The 20,273-nt window shown below is 43.1% G+C and overlaps 1 protein-coding gene across 1 annotated transcript in view; it reads right to left on the minus strand.

Moving 5' to 3' along the window:
* Nucleotides 1-475: 475 nt before the first annotated feature.
* GNG4 (G protein subunit gamma 4) overlaps nucleotides 476-20,273 on the minus strand; it is a 53,052-nt gene continuing 33,254 nt past the window's right edge. The window contains exon 5 of the mRNA XM_066382692.1: nucleotides 476-3,876. Coding sequence (XP_066238789.1) covers nucleotides 3,748-3,876 — 129 coding nt within the window. The 3' untranslated portion in view covers nucleotides 476-3,747. The remainder of the gene's footprint in view (nucleotides 3,877-20,273) is intronic.

Consider the following 20,273-nt stretch of genomic DNA (forward strand, 5'->3'; position numbering starts at 1 on the left):
TTTTATTGAAGTGTAACATACATATAGAAAGTGCACAAATCGTATACGTACAGCTCAAAGAATATTTACAAACTGCACAGACCCAGCGTGTCCAGATCAAGAAACAGAACATGCTAGAAGCTCCCCCGTGCCCTTCCTGGCCCTAGCTCCTTAGAGTGATGGACAGCCCACTGCACCAGCACAGACTGGCTATGCTGGTTTCACGCTCGGTAGAAATGGAACTGTGTACAGCACGTCCTTGCCTTATCTCACACAACCAGCGCCATGCAGCGGTGTAGCTGCAGGACCATTTGCTCATTCCCGTCACTGTGTATGATCCACTGCATGAATGTCCCACTATTGGTTTAGCCATTCAACATGGGCATGTGGGTGCCTTCCAGTTTGGGGTTATAATAGTGCTTACATTTCTTCTGGTGAACATATGCACACATTTCTGTTGGGTATACACCTCAGAGTGAAGTTTTTGGTCAAATGATAAGTATATCCAACCCAGGCTATTTCATAGAAAAATAAGGAATTCATTGGATGGAACTTGGGGACTCAAAGAATTAGAAAGGAAACCAAGGAGGATGGATTTTAGCTGTAACAGCTCAGTGGGGCCAAGGAGCAGTGTAGGAATGCTTGGTTTGACACTCGGTCACCCCTGGACATTGTTACCAGTGGGTCCAGCAATCCCAGACACCTCCTCTGCTGGGCCACAGCTGCCCCTGGACCACTGAAGCTCCTATGAAATAAGTGTCAACACTGTCATTTCTGAATCAGTGGCTCCAGGGTCACATCCCAAAGCAGGGAGTCCACGTTCACCCTTTGTCACTGGGCATGCCCTGGCCAGTTGGTGCTAGAAAGGGGTTGTACCCCAGAGATGGGGAAGACCTCTCCACTTGAGCATCCACAGGGGGAGGGATTCCACATTCCACTAAATTTATATATAAGGGGCAATTCCGCCCTATAGGAGGGGATGTCAGATGCTGGACAGCCAATTGGTAACACAGAATGACAACTGTCCACCATAGGCACACTCCATGCCATTTGCCTCCTGATGAAGGCTAGAAGTGGGAGGGGACCAGTCATATGCTTGTGTATCTCAGCCCTCATGCCTGAACTTGCCTTGAACACAATGGCATTGAGTTCAGGGACACTTGAGAAGGGGTGAGCACAGAGGCCGTCAGTTTGGAAGGAAAGGTGTGGTAAAAGGACTAAAGATCCCATGTAGGAGTGTAAGGGAGAGAGGAGAAGAAGGCAGGCAGGATCTGGACAGACAGAAATAGTGATGGTGAACATTGGAAAGTTTGGTGAAAGATGGGAAGCATGTTTTTTTTTAACTCAGTTCAGCCGTATTCTGTGCTGTCCCACCTTCAGCTTCGCTGCTGTGCTTTTATGGGTTGTGCTTTGTTTCATCAGGTTAATGATGTTGACATGGACCACAGAATAAAGAGACCCTGGTCACAGACCAAAAAAGAGAAGGACCTGAGTCTTGTTACCACGTACAGCATACAATTCTGCTAGTTTCCTAACAACACTAGTATTATCAGAGAGCTTCAATGATGCTAAGAATGGGTTTCAACAAAAGAAGCAAAGAATAAAAATGTACTAAGACCATTTACAAGTGTGGCAAGTTATTAACTGATCTGAAGATTGTATTTGCCCCTTTGTAGGCAATTTTACATTAGTCCCCTAACTGAACCATGGAGTCTTTGAAGTCATGTGTTCTTCCCAATATTACAGCTTGGCATTTAGTACATTCGTTTTAAATGATAATCACAGCTTCATCTAGGTAGCATCTCTCTGCTGTGTCCTCCTAAACAGAAAGGCAGGAGAAGTCATCACTATTAAGTTCACTGTACAGGTTAGCGCATTTCAGAAACACAGGGCCTGCTCACACAGCAAGCCCCCAGCAGAACCAGGGACAGAGGCAGTTTCCAAACAGGAAAGAAGAAACTTAGACAAAGCACTCTGCGTCCCTGTCGGTTACTCTTCTTTCTTCAGGGTGATTTGGGTTTGTTTTAGGGTGTGTCTGCAAGTTTGTCTCAGAAATACCAAGCGCTGTTTAGCCTTTCGTGGGGGCATCCAGATAACATCTTTCTTAAACTGAAGGAATACACGCCCAGCATGCCTCCTCCTGGCAGATGGGAGGAGACATGTGTTCTTAAGAAGGCTGCAGCTACAGCACTTCGCAGAAGTTCAGGTTGTCTGAGGATGTGTCTACCTGCAAACAGGTAGACCTGGGAGGCTGCATAACCCAGAGTTCAGGGAGGGCTCTGGGGCCAGGCTGCCTGCACTCAGGTCCCACTATTCCTGCTAACCCTGGGAAAATGACATCATCTTTCTATGCCTCACTTTCCCTCTCTTTAAAACACATATGCTCATGGCATTTATTTATTGTTGGAAGATTAAATAAGCAAATACTTCTTAATGCCCAGATCTGCTGTTCCTGGGACTTACTCTGGGGCAGGGCCACCATGATGAAACCCCCCAGGGCCCAGTGTTGAGCCCAGAATGGCCCTTATTTATTAACACTGCCCACAGTAGGACTCCCAAGGAGGAGCCAGCTGGGAGGAAGCAGGGAGAGAGGTCTATGTGGAGAGGGGAGATGGTGCCCTTGGTGGCTGGAGTCACTGGGTACACACAGGGGTAAGCTCTGCAGTATCCACCCTGTACCTACATCTGTGGAAGGACCACCTCCAGAATGGCCGGTGATAAACAGTGGGAAGCAGGGGCCTGGGCCACACACGTTCAGAAAACCATCGGTGTTGCGAGTTGTTTCCCTGTGAAGAGGATGATGGGAAAGCAGGAACTAGACAACTTCCAGACCTGCTTTCTCTATGGAAGGTGAAAATCTTACCCTTTTATTTTAGTTGGTCAAATGCTCTTATTTGATGCTGAATTATTGGGAATGGGACTGCAGGGCATACTTTTTCTTTTTAAAATTTATTGATTTGGGTTTTTTTTTAGAGAGAAAGAGGAAAGGAGCGGAAAACTGATTTGTTGTTCCACTTATTTATGTGCTCATTGGTTGATTCTTGTATGTGCCCTGACTCGGGATTGAACCTACAACCTTGGCATATAGATATGATGCTCTAACCCAGTGATCCCCAACCCCCGGGCCGCGGACCAGTACTGGTCCATGGGCCATTTGGTACTGGTCCGCAGAGAAAGAATAAATAATTTACATTATTTCCATTTTATTTATATTTAAGTCTGAACGATGTTTTATTTTTAAAAAATGACCAGATTCCCTCTATTACATCCGTCTAAGACTCACTCTTGATGCTTGTCTCGGTCACGTGATACATTTATCCGTCCCACCCTAAAGGCTGGTCCGTGAAAATATTTTCTGACATTAAACCGGTCTGTGGCCCAAAAAAGGTTGGGGACCACTGGTCTAACCAACTGAACTAACTGGCCAAGGCCTTAGGTAGAGTTTTTAAATAAATTATTCACTGAGAGGTGTTAACTTGATGCATTTAAACTTGGGAACTGATGTTTAAAATTTTAAGCCCTTAAATCCATACTTATTTTTACTTGGCACATTTGTTATTCGGCTACAAAACTGTTTTCTTTGCCAGTAATAAAGATAACATGAAAATGAAAAGAAAAAGTGAAATCGATGCAAGAAATGAAAATCAAGGGACTGACAAGACTGGCCCCCATGATGGTGGCTGGGCAGGGCAGGGGGTTCCCTAAGCTACAGGCATGCGGGTCCCCATGGGGCGTTCCAGAGAAGGAGACGCTTCACTGCACACGGAGTCAGAGGATGGTGCAGAGGAACTTCTTCTCTCGGAATGGGTTTTCTGACGCAGGCACAGGGATGATGAGAGGGTCCTCCCAGACGTGGGCCTCACAGTATGCCAGGAGGTCTGCGGCTGCCTGGGATACCTGTGGGGACACAGCACAAGCTCAGAGTCTGAGGCCAGTTCGAAATGTCCATGTGGAGAGTGGACAAGCCTGAGGACAGGCTGTTTTGTGTGATGGCCAACAGCAGGGCCACACTCAGCCTGGGGAGAGGCTCTACAAACCCGAAGAGACAGGCTTTGCCACCTCCTCAGAGGAAAGATGCTGCTCCGGAGGGCAGGTCAGTGCTTGGAGGAATGGGAGCCAGCAGGATGTTGGATAGCCCTGTTGTTGAGTGATGAGTGGAGGCTCCAGCCAGCAGCCCACAATCCCTCTGCTAAACCATTTTCACATGAATAAGGCAGAGTACTGGCTCTGACCAAACCAGTGTGATTGAATTTATATTAATAATAATAATAATAATAATAATTGTCTTATTGGTCTTATTGTAATCCATTCTCATGACCCACAGAGAGGACACTCTACCCTCCTCGGTACAATGCATATTATAAGCACAGTTTATATATAACACAGACACATGAGCTATGTAGTACAGGCACACATTTAACCTGGAATGGCCTCTCCCCTGATGAGGAAGCTTTTTCTTCTCTGTCTTCCTTCCAGGCTTACCTGAAGCTGGCAGACACTTGCCACAGTGCACACTGACTACCCTGGGCTGGGTCCAGAAGCTCCACAGGAAGCTGGGAGGTGGGGGGAAGGGCAGGTGCGGAGACATGTTTGCTAGGAGGCAGATGAAGTTACCAGCTCACTGCCCTGGTCCATTCTGTGCCTTGCTACTGAACAGCCTGCACTGAGCCATCCTGCCAACAAAGCTGTTCTGCCTGCCAGGGCCTCAGAGGCTCAGGCAGCATATGACAGTCAAACGAGCTCCTTTAGTGCATTTGATGTCTCAATCTTTTCCAGAGTGACAAGAACACCCCATAAATGAAAAAACAATGAAATGAAATGGATGACCTTCAGTACATACAAGCCACATACATTCCCTCTATATATTTTTAATGAGCCCACCTTCCAAAGTTTTGTAGAATTTCTTCTGATTTCTAGCCCAGACCCACTTTAGCAATGGGTGGAATCCTACAAATGATCGCAGTAGAGGTACATACTGCATTTTTACCTCAAATAGAACTAAAAGTTGATGAGTCAAACTAAACCCTGTCAAAGTCACATTTGTTGGGAGTGTGGAATGAAATAAGGAATATCAATGAGCATCAGGCTTCCAGTTCAGTCTCTGCCCCTAAGCTGGCTGTGTGACCTTGGGTAAGTAACTCAACTTCTCTGAGCTTCAGTTTCCTCATCTGTAAAATTTAGGAGAGTTAGATATCTCCAGGGTCCCTTTAACTCTAAAAGTCTACAATTTCTCCTCTAATTGCACCATGGCCAGTATTTTAGATCTAAAATAGGTATGTGCTGAGTGGAATGGGAGTGGTTGGAGTCTGTAGTGGTTCACAGGACACCACACAGGCCTCTCCAGGGGCGGACCAAGCCTGCAGGGAGCAGGGGAGTGATTCTGAGGCCCTGCAGCAGCAATGGGCACAGGAGGGAGCTGGGATGGCTGTCCGTGGGCTGACTTCAGTGAGCTTCAGCATGCTTGCTGCCACCTTCCGAAACAAAGCCAAGTGCTGTCCCCATGCCCTTGGTCACAGCCTCCCTCTTCTCCACTTCAGGCTTCACTCCATGCCTCCTCCATAGCCACCATGTTAGGATGACCGCTGAATTCACCAAGTGACCCCTTGGGCAACCATTGAGAACTGGTGGCTGCTGCCCAGGCTGGCAGACAGAACAGGCTGGTAGTGTTGGAACCACACCTCTGTCCTCTAAGAGCCACTGTCCTCTGAGACCTCAGTCTCTAACTTCAGTGAGCTCTTCCAGATGGTTCACTGTGGCATGTCTCATCCGACCCTAATCCTCTCTCCAGTTTTTACTGTTCCCATCTATTTCATTTTTTTAATGTTTGTTTCAAATTCTCTATAAACCTCATTATCTCATCCTGACAGTATTTACTGAGAAGATATAAGGAAAAGAATAGGGCAAGATTTTTGCCCTCTTAGAAGATTTAAATGAGAAGACTCAAAAGTTATAAAGTTACTGTAAAGTTCTTTAAATAATTGGCATTATATAAAGAAGAGTTGCATACCACTGCTGGGCCATGATGGGCAAGGAGATAGGTGGTATGTCTGACAACCCCAACGAGTCCCGCATGGTGGCAGTCACCTTGGTAAACCTGTGCCCTTTATCCAGAAGACGTCCCCAGGCTCTGGGTCCCCAAATGCAATTTTCTTTCTAAGAGTGGGCTACCTTCTGCAGCTAATCTGTATTACACAAATCTGAGGGCAGCTGTATAAAATGGTTAAGGAAAAAATCATAGCTAACAGTCACTCATGATGTGCCAGGTTTGGTGCTAACTACATTGTCATGTGAATGACCTCATTTAGCTCTTCTAAATAATCTTAAAGTCACTTTCCAGATAGGGAAACTGAGGCACAAAAGTTACAAAACTTACCCGAGGTCACATATCAAGTAGGAGTGAAAACCAGACTTTGCAGGTCAACAGTCTGGTCACAGAATTTATGTTCCTGTGGCTGCCTGATGAATTGATCATGAAAACCAGAACTGCCGAGTGCTGGAATGCTCTTGTTTGCTGGGCCAGTACACTCATTCCTTACAGACCTGTCCCCACATGGCTAGAAGATAAGACCTAAAGTTTCCTAGGTCATTCAATTAGGTCTGGCCAAGGGAACCCTAACATGTAAGTCTCCTTGGTGGGGACACCTTTCCTCTCCCCCACGCCCTCCATTGTCACCTCCAAGATCCTTTTCCCTCTAGCTGTGACCCACACACTGTTAAAGTATTTAAACAAGGAGGTCACCAGACTGAGGAAGCTCTAATGCCTTGGGAGTCCACATAAGCTAATTAAAACCTAAACCAGAGTCAGTGCCTTTACTGGAATCTGAGAAATTGAAACTTAAGAACAACCAATCACAAACAGCCAACTAGGCTTTCCTACATAAGGTAACCACTTAAGCTACAACAAATAAAATAATTTCCTTGCTTTGTTTCACCTCTTCTCTGTAAAAACCTTGCTCCAACTCATGTCTGTGGGGTACTTCTAACACCTTCGATTTGCGCTGCCTGATTCCAATCAATATACGCTCATTTATGGAAAAAAAGAGAATCTTAGTGTGCCTCAGTTTACCTTTCACCAGCATGATTCACTGGTCTGAAGTTGACTTGTTCAATTATAAGTACAGCTTCCTTCCCTCCATCAGTTTACTTGTTCAGATGCTTGTCAGTATCTATGTGGGTAGATTTGACTCATTTAATTTCCTGAGAGCAGCCGCCAGGGGACACTTCATTGGGGCTGAAGCCCAGCAGGAGGGAGCCAGAAAACAATGGGGCTTTGGTGGACAGCAGTGGAGGAGAGAGATGGGGCTGGACCACGTTCCTGTCCCATATCAGTATATCTGTGTCCCTCGCAGCCCCATGTCTGTAACACCCTAACAACTTTGCTGTTAGTGTCTGGCCTTGCTGGTTGACCCAGGTCTAATCTAGGGATTTTTGTCACCTCCAAAAGTGATACTACATTTGATACCAGTTCCTCTTTCAAAAAAACTGATTGTTCTTAGGTTACTTCCTTGGTTGTTTTAGGATTACAGATGGGTTTGCTTAATTATAACCACACTTTTCTGAATCACAGTGGAGTCCTGAATAACAGGAATGAATACATGATGAGGTCACAAGTGCCCAGTTTAAAAGTGTGGGTCTGAGTTGCTTCCATGAAACACTGATTTCCGAGATGTGAACAGATTATGGAGACACTGTAAAGATGACCTAAGAGCAAGCAAGTAATCTTACAAGAAAGGAATCAAGGGAGCTTTTCCTTAGCCAACAACCCCGTTTCATAATGTCCCTGCCCATTTATTCCTGGATAACCAAAGTGTGTTGCATTACCGCTCAAGGTTGTTGGAATGTGATCTGAAAAGATAAATACCTGTAGTGAGTGTCTTCATGAACTTCACAATGGAAGGCTCCTGACATATGCTTGGTATCCAGGCATAAATTCAACTAAACCCACTCTTAGGTTTAATGGCAGGGTTTTCTTTTCTTTTTTCCTTTTTATTGAATTTATCAAGGTGAGGCTGGTTAACAAAATTATACAGGTTTTAGGTACACAATTCCACAAGACATCATCTGTACACTGTAGTATGTGTGCACCACCCAAGTCAAGTCTCCTTCCTCACCATTTATCCCCCACATTCTCCTCCCCTCGTCCTCCCCCATTCCCTCTAGCCATCACCACGCTGTTGTCTTTATCCATGAGTATTTCTCTTTTTCTCTCTTTCTTTTCTCAATTTCTCCACCTGTCTACCCAGCTCTCTAAGCCCCATCCCCGACAGTTGTCAGCCTGCTCTGTGTCTATTAGTCTGTCTCTGTTTTGGTTGTTAGTTTATTTTGTTCATTAGATTCCACATAAGAGTGAAATCTTATGGTACTTGCCTTTCTCTGACTGGCTTATTTCACTTAGCATAATGCTCTCCATCCATGCTGTCACAAAGGGTAAGATTTTCTTCTTTTTTATGGTCAAGTAGTATCCCATTGTGTAAATGTACCATGACTTTTTTATCCACTGATCTACTGATTGACACTTGAGCCAAATCTTGGCTATTATAAATAATTCTGCAATGAACATTAGGGGTGCATATATTCTTTCAAATTAGTGTTTTTGGGCTTTTCAGATAAATTTCCAGAAGTGAAATTACTGGGTCACAGGTAGTTCCATTTTTAATTAAAATTTTTTTTTCTTTTTTTGTAACAGAGAGACAGAGAGAGGGACAGATAGGGACAAACAGGAAGGGAGAGAAATGAGAAGCATCAATTCTTTGTTGTGGGACCTTAGTTGTTCATTGATTGCTTTCTCATATGTGCCTTGATCAGGGGGCTCCAGCAGAGTGAGTGACCACTTGCTCAAGCCAGCAACCTTGGGCTCAAGCCAGAGACCTTGGGCTTCAAGCCAGTGATAATCAGGTCTTGTCTATGACCCCACGCTCAAGCCAGCAACCCCGCGTTCAAGCCGGATGAGCCCATGCTCAAGCAAGTGACCTTAGGGTTTTGAGCCTGGGTCCTCTGCAACCCAGTTCAATGCTCTATCCATTGCACCACTGCCTGGTCAGGCTAAAAAACTTTTTTTACTTATTGATTTTAAAGAGAGAGGAAGGTGGGGGGCATAGATCTGTTTCTATATGTGCCCTGACCTGGGACTGAACTGACAACCTCTGCTCTTCAGGACAGAGATCTAACCAATGGAGCTATCTGGCTAAGCAAGGCCCATCTTTAATTTTTTGAGAGAACTCTATACTGCTTTCCACAGTGGTTGTACCAGTCTGTATTCCCACCAACAGTCACAAGGGTTCCCTTTTCTGTACATTCTTGCCAATACTTGTTGTTTGTTGATTTACTCATGACAGCTATTCTGACAGGTGTGAGGTGATATCTCATTGTGGTTTAATTTGCAATTTTCTGATGATTAGTGATGTAGAGAATCTTTTCATATGTCTATTGGCCATTGTATGTCCTCTTTGGAGAAGTGCTTATTTAGGTCCTTTTCCAATTTTTAAATTGTTTGTGTTTTTGGTGTTGAGTTTTAAAACTTCTTCATAAACTTTGGATATTAACCCCTATCAGATACAATGGCAAATACATTCTACAGTGGGGAGGGTTTTCTGAATCAGCCCTAGATTAATGATTATGGTTGAAAGTTTTCTTCAAAATGTATAAAATATGGGTTGCAGACAGTGCCAAATCCTATAAAACATCTGCCACCTTTGAAACATAAAATAGACAATTCACATTCAAAGAGAATATTTTATTTTGGTTGGAAACCTAATATGCTTCAACTGCATAGGCTTTCTCACTAAGCCTCAAGTCTGCTTTACCCAAAGTCCTCTGTTACCAATTGCCCAGAGCATCCCTGCCTCCTCTTCTTACTACCAAACTGTTAAGAGTTCCAAGGTCTGGCCCTAGCTGGGTAGCTCAGTTGGTTAAAGCATTGTCCTGACACATCAAGATTGTGGGTTTAGTCCTCAGTTAGGGCACATACAAGAATCAAACAATAAGTGCATAAATAAGTGGGACAACAAATCAGGTTTTTTTTACTCTCTTTCTTTCTTTTTTTTTTTTTTTTTTGTATTTTTCTGAAGCTGGAAATGGGGAGAGACAGTCAGACAGACTCCCGCATGCACCCAACCGGGATCCACCCAGCACGCCCACCAGGGGGCGACGCTCTGCCCACCAGGGGGCGATGCTCTGCCCCTCTGGGGCGTTGCTCTGTTGCGACCAGAGCCACTCTAGCGCCTGGGGCAGAGGCCAAGGAGCCATCCCCAGTGCCCGGGCCATCTTTGCTCCAATGGAGCCTCGCTCCGGGAGGGGAAGAGAGAGACAGAGAGGAAGGAGAGGGGGAGGGGTGGAGAAGCAGATGGGCACTTCTCCTGTGTGCCCTGGCCGGGAATCGAACCCAGGACTTCTGCACACCAGGCCGACGCTCTACTACTGAGCCAACTGGCCAGGGCCTACTCTCTTTCTAAAAAAAAAATTCAATAAAAACATTTAAAAAGAGTTACAAGATAACAGATATTGACAAGAACCAGCGAGATCCAAGATGGTGACAGTCTAGGTAGATGTTACATTTACCTCCTCCCAGGACCAAACTGGAATTAAACTAAAATATACAGCAATCAACCTAAACAACCAACTAAAGACTACCTGAATAGAAATCTTATAACCAAGGATTACAGAAGAAGCTACATCAGCCACAGAAGGTGGCTGGGATTCTGGAGGGATAGCTCAGCTGCTGGGGTTCCCCACTGGGAAGCTGGGCAAACAGGTTGCCCAGGGCCAGTTACAGACAGTGTCTGACATTGGTCTATAGCCCCATGCTGGGTTCCCCAGTTTAAAGCAACAGAGCTAGGAAGAGGCACCCACATAACATCTGGTTGTGAAAATCAGCAGAGATTCTGTCTGCCAGGGGAGAGGCTGGAGTTTGCTAGAGACACAGGCTCCCTCTTAAAGGGCCAACACACAAAATCTCATTTGCAGCCATTCACCCTGAGCTCCAGCAGAGGAAGGGTGGAGCAGACTAGAGTCAAGCAAGGAGAGACTGGGGTTTGTGGCTCTGGGGAAAGAACTAAAGAGACAGCCATTGGGAATTCTGTGCTGAGTCCCTCTCTCACACAGCAGACACTGTCTTTCTTGGGCGGAACACTCCTCCCCACATGGCATCAGCCTGGGAGAATGCAACAACTCTACCATCTGGACCCACTTCAACTCAACCTTCTGAAGAGTCAGCTGTCTTGTATAGAGGTCTGGGCAGATTTAGTGGGTGTCAGTGACTGAGTGGTGTGTTTCTGGAGCAAGGACCATTCCTTCCCCCTTTCCTGTGAACCTGACTGGTGCCTTCCTGTCATGGGAGACCCTCTAGCACCATCTTCTGGCTCCAGGTAGCCACACCTTCTTAACTTTTGGTGGCCCTGCCCTGCTGAGGTCTGGGCAGAATACGGGACAGACTGAGCTGTAAGGCTCTGAAGCAGGAGCCACTCCCCACACCTCCCCCCAAGCTGGACCAGCACCTTCCCCTCTGCCAACTCCTGGTGTTCACACCCTACTGAGATCAGGTTCCTAGCAAAATCTGGGACAGACTAAGTTGTGGGCTCTAGGGAAGGGTTCACTTATCCTACCTGATCCCAAACCTAAAAAGTACCTCCCTTTCAGGAGAGATCCACTAGATATACTTTCCTGACTCCTAGAGGCCCCATCCTGTTGATCTGTGCTTGTGGCAGTATCTTGGACAGAGTTGTGTGGCTCAAGGACAAACCATTATTCCCTCACATGTCCAAATGATGCAGAGCCTACCCTTCATGGAGCCAAATGTTGGTCTGTTCGGGCCTGATAAACTCTACTTACCTCAAATTGATAATCTGCTGAGACCCTAACCAACCACAAAGGTCTGTGGGCACACAGTAGGAGGCAACTAGACTTGGTATACCCTCGGTCATTTGCTGAGTGGCCTCTGACTGAGCACTGGCACTGAGTTTAAATCTGAATTAATCTGGTAAATGCTATTCGCCCCTACCTGTTGACTCACTGAGAACCTACCTCATGCAACTTGAGTACTACCAGATGCTCTTTCAGTGACTGAGCTTAACAGGTAGTCAGCAGGCAGAGGCAAGTAGAGGCGGATCTCGGGTTCCTTGGGACTTTTGCTGACATGCACCCAGGCCCAGTGCTGGTAAAAGCCAACCTTAGTGCACAGCCTGGTCCTCCCCCCACACAGTGAGGCCCAGCACAGGCAGCTACAAACTGTGGATCACTCTGTAGCTCCAAACAGGTTGCCCAGGGCCAGTCACAGACAGTATCTAGCACTGGTCTACATCTGACTCTCCCAAGAGACCCCAGAACCAACACATCCAATGGCCAGCTTTAGACAACATCAGAACAAGATCTAGTTAGTTTCACAAGTGTCATATCCAATATGAGATCTTCAGGCACCAGACACTGCTGAAGTAAATGCTGCTTCATGTGGACAGCACCTAGACAGCAGCTTGTACACCGATATCAGGGTTTATCCTCACCATCAGCCAGCCTGAGGGTCAACCCCACACAAATGGGCCAATAGCAATTAAAACTCAATTACAACAGAGGGCCCACATAACCCATACAAGGGGCACTCCTGGAACACTCAGATCAGGTGATCAAGGAGACTGCACCACTGGGTCCCACAGGATACCTACTATATAAAAACAAATATGGAGTCATCCAAAATAGGGAGATAAAGAAATAATCCCCAAAGGAAAGAACAGGAGGAATCTCCAGAAAAAGTGCTAAATGAAATGGAGGCAAGCAATTTATCAGATAGAGTTAAAAAATGATTATATGGATGCTCAAGATATCCAGTGAGAACTTCAACATAGAAATAGCAAGCATGAGAAATGACCCAGAAACCATTAAAGAAACCAGCCAGAAATAAAGAAGACAATATCTGGAGTAAAAAATACACTAGAAGATGCCTAACCAGGTGGTAGAGCAGTAGATAGTCCTTAACCTGGGATGGTGAGGACCCAGGTTTGAAACCTTAAGGTTGCTGGCTAGAGGGCGGCTCACCAACTTGAGCATGGGATCGTAGACAAATACCTTTTGATTTCACTTATATGTGGACTCTAATGAACAAAATAAACAAAACAGAAACAGACTAATAGATACAGAAAACATACTGACAGCTGTCAGAGGGGTGGGGGTCAGGGGGGCTATGTAAAAAAGATGAAGGGATTAAGCCAAAAAACTCATAGACACAGACAACAGTGTGGTGATTACCAGAGGGAAAGGGGGTGGGGATGTAGAAGAGGGTAAAGGAGGGATAAATGGTGATGGAAGATTTGACTTTGGGTGGTGAGCACTCAACACAGAATACAGATCATGGATTATAGAATTGTATAACTGAAACCTATATAATTTTATTAACCAATGTCACCTCAATAAATTCAATAAAAATTAAAAAAAAAAGAAAAAGGAAAACACAGTAAAGCTTGGAAACAATTGTGGAATTTTACCATTACATTTCAGAGGAAAAGAGGTTATTAAAACAACCTAAATTAGCATATAATCCTGGTGGCTGCACTATAATTATAAGCTTCAATGATGGGATAAAATGTTGCAATTACTATAGTCATATTTCACGACAAGACAGATGACATAATTACTATTCTGGTGGTTACACCCACTGCATTTATCATTCGCATCTAAAGCAGAGCGCCTCACACCTATTTCTCAGCAATACTGGTCTCTCTAACAATACCACTTGGAATCAATTACAAGCATCTCTGATGTCCCTGCCTGTTCCTTCCTCCACCCAAGGAAAAACAAAGCAGGATTATAGTGAAGAGCACAGCCAAGCTGCAGCTCCTACAGTGATGGTCGCTGGCAAGGTCAAACTTGCTGCTCACTCCAACAGAAGGAATCATCTGCTGGTCACCCCAGTGAGCCCTCAGGTTGATTTGAGATCAACACACAGTCCCTCAGGGTAATCTCTACATACTTCCATTATAATGCCATGTACTGAATATTTATGTCCCCCCAACTTCCTATGTTGAAGCCTAAATCTCCAGTATGATGGTGTTGGGGGTGGCCTCTGGGAGGTTATTGTTAGGTCATGAGAGTGGAGCCCTCATGAGTGGGATTAGTGCCCTTATGGGAAGAGATACCAGAGAGAGGATCACACTCTGTTCTAACCATGTGAGGTCACAAGAAGGCAGCTGGCCATCCATAAACTAGTAAGAGAGCTCTCACCAGAACCTGACCATGCTGACACCCTGATGTCTGACTTTCTAGCCTACAAAACTGTGAGAAATGAATTTGTTGTTTTTGCCACTCAGTCTGTGCTCTGTCATAGCAATGTGAGCTAAGATGTATGGCTTCCAGTGGATCCCAGCAACAACTCCATGCTGATCCAGATCAATAGAGGCAAGGCTCAATATTTGGTTAATGGCCTGTATAGGGAGAGGCTTCTGCTTACTCACTGGGTCACCAGTCACAGGTAGCACCTAGTTGAGAGTGGGGATATGCATGAATAAGTGAGTAATCTAACAGAGAGTCCTCTTTGAATTCTAAAGTCGAGTCCAAAATAATGGACTCCCTACTGTTTACTATCACTAGCATAAAGGCTGTTTTTTTTTCCCCACATCAAAAGCTGATTGCACATTGAGAGGTAAATCTAAGATGCTTGAAGGAGAGTTTTAATATTCCCAAATTAGCCTAAGTAAGAACTGTTATTACATGGCCTTCATTACTGAAAGAGCCAAGCCCTTACTTAGCTTGTATACAATGACTCAGATCCAACCTGGACCTTAACTTAACTGAACCCTTTCAACAGGTTGGTACATACCCTATCTGATTCTGACCACCTCTCCATTTTGATATATGTATCCTGACTTTCCCCAAAGGAAGTCGTAATTCCATCATTGTACAAATTCATCAAAAGAGTAATTTATTTGGTGAGTCACTCAAGAGGCTTCTGGGACTTAGAGGTGAAAGATGAACATAAAAAGTAAGTTCTAGTTCTAGAGGGTTCTAGAAAGCCAGTGGCATCTCTAGAGAGGAAGCATGGGGCTGTGAGTCAGGGAACAATGTCCTTGACTGAGCTGTCATTCAGCACTTGTCAGCTGGTCATCCTGGGCAAGAGCAACACTCAGGAAAACCCTCACCTACTGCCCTGTGCTGAGCGACACATGGGTGCTGCTACATATACGCATCACATCATTACTCATTTGGTTACTCTCTGGTAGGGCCAAAAGGATGCTGAAAGGCAGAAAGAGGAAGTTTCTCAGGAATTATCAGGACAAGTGGATGGCTACAGTGTCCCTAACCAAACACTCCTTCAAGTTCAGGAGCCCTTTCTCTTTTCCAAATGCACTTTTTGTCTTCTTGTTTTATGTTCTACTTTGATGTAATCCAAAGAGTTTTCTCCTTTTATATATATATATATATATTTTAATTTTATTTATTCATTTTAGAGAGGAGAGAGAAATGGAGAGAGAGAGACAGAGAGGGAGAGAGAGAGGAGAGAGAGACAGAGAAAGAAGGTGGGGAGGAGCTGGAAGCATCAACTCCCATATGTGCCTTGACCAGGCAAGCCCAGGGTTTCGAACCGGCAACCTCAGCATTTCCAGGTTGACACTTTATCCACTGCGCCACCACAGGTCAGGCGAGTTTTCTCCTTTTAGCTGATACCCATTCTAGAGTTGTTCATTCATATCCCCTTTCCTTTGAATTTATTTGTAAATTTGATTGTAGCAAGTTATCATATGAATTGTTTAATTTCTAAAGGCTGAACATTTCTGGTAGAAGGCAAGAAAAAGAAGGGATGGGTGAAACTAAGCTGTAAGCTCCTGACAGTTGGAGCAAGGAAGGGTGCCCATGGGGTCTGACCGAACACACTGAAAGGCTGGTCTGTAGGTACTGCCTCCAGACTTCCGGCTGGTCAAACAACATAATTTCTATTTATTTTCTTTTAGAAATGTCATTCTTTTGACCTTAATGTCATTAATCATCTTAATTACATCCCTTCCTTAGAACTCACCAGATCCTTTTAATCATCTGCCAGTCTGGGAGGTGACATCTCCCCCATTTCTCTCTTTTTCAATTTTAACCCTTTGTTTTTCACATAGGAAATGTTTTTCTTACTTTGTTGCTTGGAAAATTTTTACCACATAAAAAATTTTAAATGCAGTCAAAACTCTTACTTTATGACCTTGATATGCTTGGCCTTTCCAAAATCACATTGTAAATTATTTGCTCCTAGTTTCCTAGACTTTTATGGTTTTTGTTATGTTTAAATCCAAGTTATACATTAAATTATATCCTCCAAAACTCAGATGTTAGAGTCGTAATACCCAATGTGACTTATTTGAAGATAGTGCCTTCTGGGGTAATAAAAGTTAAATGAAGTCATAAGGGTGGGACCAAAATCTGACAGGACTAGGTATGTTTGTAAGATGAAGAAGCACCAGAAAGTTCTCTCTTCCAAAGAGCACAGAGGACAGGCAGTGAGAAGACAGCTGTCTGCAAGCGAAGGAGAGAGCTCTCACCAGACATAAACTCTGTGGGCACCTTGGCCTTGATCTTGGACTTCTAGCCTCTAGAACTGTGAGAAAATAAATTTCTGTAGTTAAAGCCACATAGTCTAGTATTCTGTTGTGGCAGCCTGAGCGGACTAATATAACCTATCTGAAATTTATCTGGATAAAATTAGTGATGTATACAGCTTTATTAATTTTTCCAAAGTGCTAGCAAGTCCTAGAAACATTTGTTAACAATCTGTCTTCACTGATTTGAAATGCCATCTGGATCACAGTCCAGATTCCCGTACACTTGGGTTTGTTAGGGACTTCCCATATTGTTCCACTGATCTGTCTAATTGCTAAAGAAGTGTCATAAATCTTTAAACACTATGATTTTATAACACATTTTCATACCTGGGAATAAAATTCTACAAATCTTCCTCATCAAACACCCATACTGATTAAAAAACAAAAAACTTCCTGGATACTCTCACGCATTAACTCATTTCACTGAATTTTAGAATAATTTAAAGTTTGCTTTCTTCAAAAACAGAAGTAAAATTTTGATTAGATTTGTACTAAATCTATATGTTAATTTAAAGTGAGACTTTTTTTAACATTGAGTCTGCCTATTCAAAAACAAGGTATCACAGTCCTTTTTCAAGTCTTTTTTCATGCCCTTTTATGTTTTGAGTATCTTAAAAAAATACATGCTTTATACATTTGTATACAGCATTGTCAAAATTGCTTTCATTATCTAAGAGATAGTTTTAAAAAAATTACCCAGGCTGACACTTTATTTCCCACCATTGATTTCATGGCAAATGGTCAAAGAATGTGGCATGAATCATCTCTACTGTTTAGAATATACTTAAGTGTTCCATGACTGGTGCTTATAGAAGTGTTTTCGGTTGTTTCTGGATAAAGTTATATATATATATATATATATATATATATATATATATATATGATACTAGACAAAAGATAATATTTATAAGTAAAATTAATAAGGTTGGTCTAATATATATATATATATATATATAATTTTACTTTTGTCTAGTTTATCTAACAAGGACTGGGAAAGACATACTAGACTCTTGTCAATTTTTCCTGATATTTTCTCACATTTTGCATCGTGTATTTTTGATATAATTGTATCATATGGTAAGACTATCTTCAGCTTTGTAAGAAACTGCTAAACTGCCTTTGAAAGTGGCCATACCATTTAGCATTCCCATCAACAACTAATGAGAGTTCCTGTTGCTTCACATCTTCACCAACATTTGGTGTTGTCAGTATTCTGGATTTTTTGCCATTCCATTGGGTATGTAGTGGTAGCTCATTGTTGTCTTAATTTGTAATTCTCTAGTGATATATGATGTCAAGCATGGTTCCATTTGCTTTTTTGACATCTCTATCTCCTTTGGTGAAGTGTCTGTTCAGATCTTTAGCCTTTTTAAAAATGGGGTTATTTTCTCATTATTGAGCTTTAAAAGTTCTTTGTACATGTTGGGTATCAGTCCTTTATCAAGTATGTGTTTGCAAAGACTTTCTCCTAGTCTGTGGCTTGTCTTTTCATACAGTGTTGATTTGAATAAAGTCCAGATCATCAATTTTTTCTTTCATGGTTTGTGATTTTGGTGTTATATCTAAAAATTCATCACCAAACCCAAGTTCACCTAGGCCAGTGGTCAGCAAACTCATTAGTCAACAGAGCCAAATATCAACAGTACAACGATTGAAATTTCTTTTGAGAGTCAAATTTTTTAAATTTAAACTATATAGGTAGGTACATTCCTTATCAAGGTAGCGCCTGCACATGGTATTTTGTGGAAGAGCCACACTCAAGGGGCCAAAGAGCTGCAAGTGGCTTGCAAGCTGCAGTTTGCAGACCAGGGACCTAGACTTTTCTCCCATGTTCTCCAGAAGTTGTTGTTTTTTTTGTTTTTGTTTTTTACAGACAGAGAGAGTCAGAGAGAGGGATAGTTAGGGACAGACAGATGGGAATGGAGAGAGATGAGAAGCATCAATCATCAGTTTTTTGTTGCGACACCTTAGTTGTTCATTGATTGCTTTCTCATATGTGCCTTGACCATGGGCTTTCAGCAGACCGAGTAACCCCTTGCTGAAGCCAGCAACCTTGGGTCCAAGCTGGTGAGCCTTGCTCAAACCAGATGAGCCCGTGCTTAAGCTGGCGACCTCAGGGTCTCAAAGCTGGGTCTTCCGCATCCCAGTCCAACGCTCTATCCACTGTGCCACCGCCTGGTCAGGCTCTCCAGAAGTTTTATAGTTTGTCTTTTACACTTAGGTCTATGAGTTGAATTAATTTTGTGAAGAGTGTAATATTTGTGTCTAGATTGTTATTATTATTTTTTTTACACATAGATGTGTAGCTAGCTGTTCCAGCACCATTTGTTAAAAAGACTACCCATTCTCCATTGTTTTGTCTTTGCCCCTTTGTCAAAGACCAGCTAACCATATTCAGAGGCTCTATTTTGGAGTTATCTATTCTATTCCATTAATCTGTCTATCCTTTTGCCACTCTGTCTTGATCACTGAAGCTTTATAGAAAGTCTTGAAGTCAAGTAGAGTCAGTCTTCCAACTTTGTCTTCTCCTTCAATATTGTGTTGGCTATCGTGGTTTTTTGGCTTTAAAAAAAAATTTATTGTTTTTAGCCAAAGAGGAAGGGAGGGAGAGGGAGGGAGAGAGAGACAGCAATCTGTTCCTATATGTGCCCTGACAAGGGATTGAACCGGCAACCTCTGTGCTTTGGGCCGATGCTCTAACCAACTGAGCTATCTGGCCAGGGCTTTGCTTTTCATATAAACTTAAGAATCACTTTGTCAATATGAACAAGATAACTTGCTGGGGTTTTGACTGGGATTGTGTTGAATCTATAGATCAACTTGGGAAGAACTGACATCTTACTAATATTGAGTCCTCCTATCCATAAACATGGACTATCTCTTCATTTATTTAGACTCTCTTTGATTTCATTCATGAGTTTTATAGTCTTTCACATATAGAGTTTGCATATTAGTTTCAGTCTGACTCACTTTAATTAATGTCTAATGCAAAATATATTCTGTATTTTAAATTAAATCTGAGAATCTAAATTAGTTGTTTCACTTAGCACTTATTATTTATTTACTTTAAGAAGAGGCAGGAATAGAGAGACAGGAATATTGATCTGTTCCTGCATGTGCCCTGACTGGGGATTGAACCAGCAACCTCTGTGCTTCCAGATGATGCTCTAACTAACTGAGCTATCTGGTCAGGGCTTAGTTTTTAATTTACTGATTTATTTTCTTTAGAGAGATAGAGAGGAAGGGAGAGAGAGGGGAGGGGAAGGGAAGCATTCCTTTGTTGTTCCACTCAGTTGTGCATTCACTGGTTGCTTCCCATGTGTGCCCTGACCGGGGATCGAACCCACAACCTGCCATTTTGGGATGATGCTCTGACTGAGCTAACTGGCCATGGCCAGTACTTATTATTAAGATAAATATACTTGGTGTTGCTTCTATTGTTTTCTTTTTGCCTTTTTCTTTTTTTTTTTTTTAGTGTATGGAAAAATATTTATAACATATAATATGCAAGAAACTCTTACAAATTAATAAGGAAAAGATAAGTACCATGGTAGAAAATTAGACCAAGGATAGGAACAGGCAATTTACAAAAGAATTTAACACATGAAGTTGGTTTAACCACAATAAGAGTCAATGAAATTCATGTTAAATCAATGAGGTATCAACAATTGAGAAAAGGTATGGCACAAAGGTTAAGAGTGAGGTCTCAGGAGCCAGACTACAAGGATTCCC

The sequence above is a fragment of the Saccopteryx leptura genome, chromosome 1, assembly GCF_036850995.1.
Source record: "Saccopteryx leptura isolate mSacLep1 chromosome 1, mSacLep1_pri_phased_curated, whole genome shotgun sequence".
Classification (NCBI taxonomy): Eukaryota; Metazoa; Chordata; class Mammalia; order Chiroptera; family Emballonuridae; genus Saccopteryx; species Saccopteryx leptura.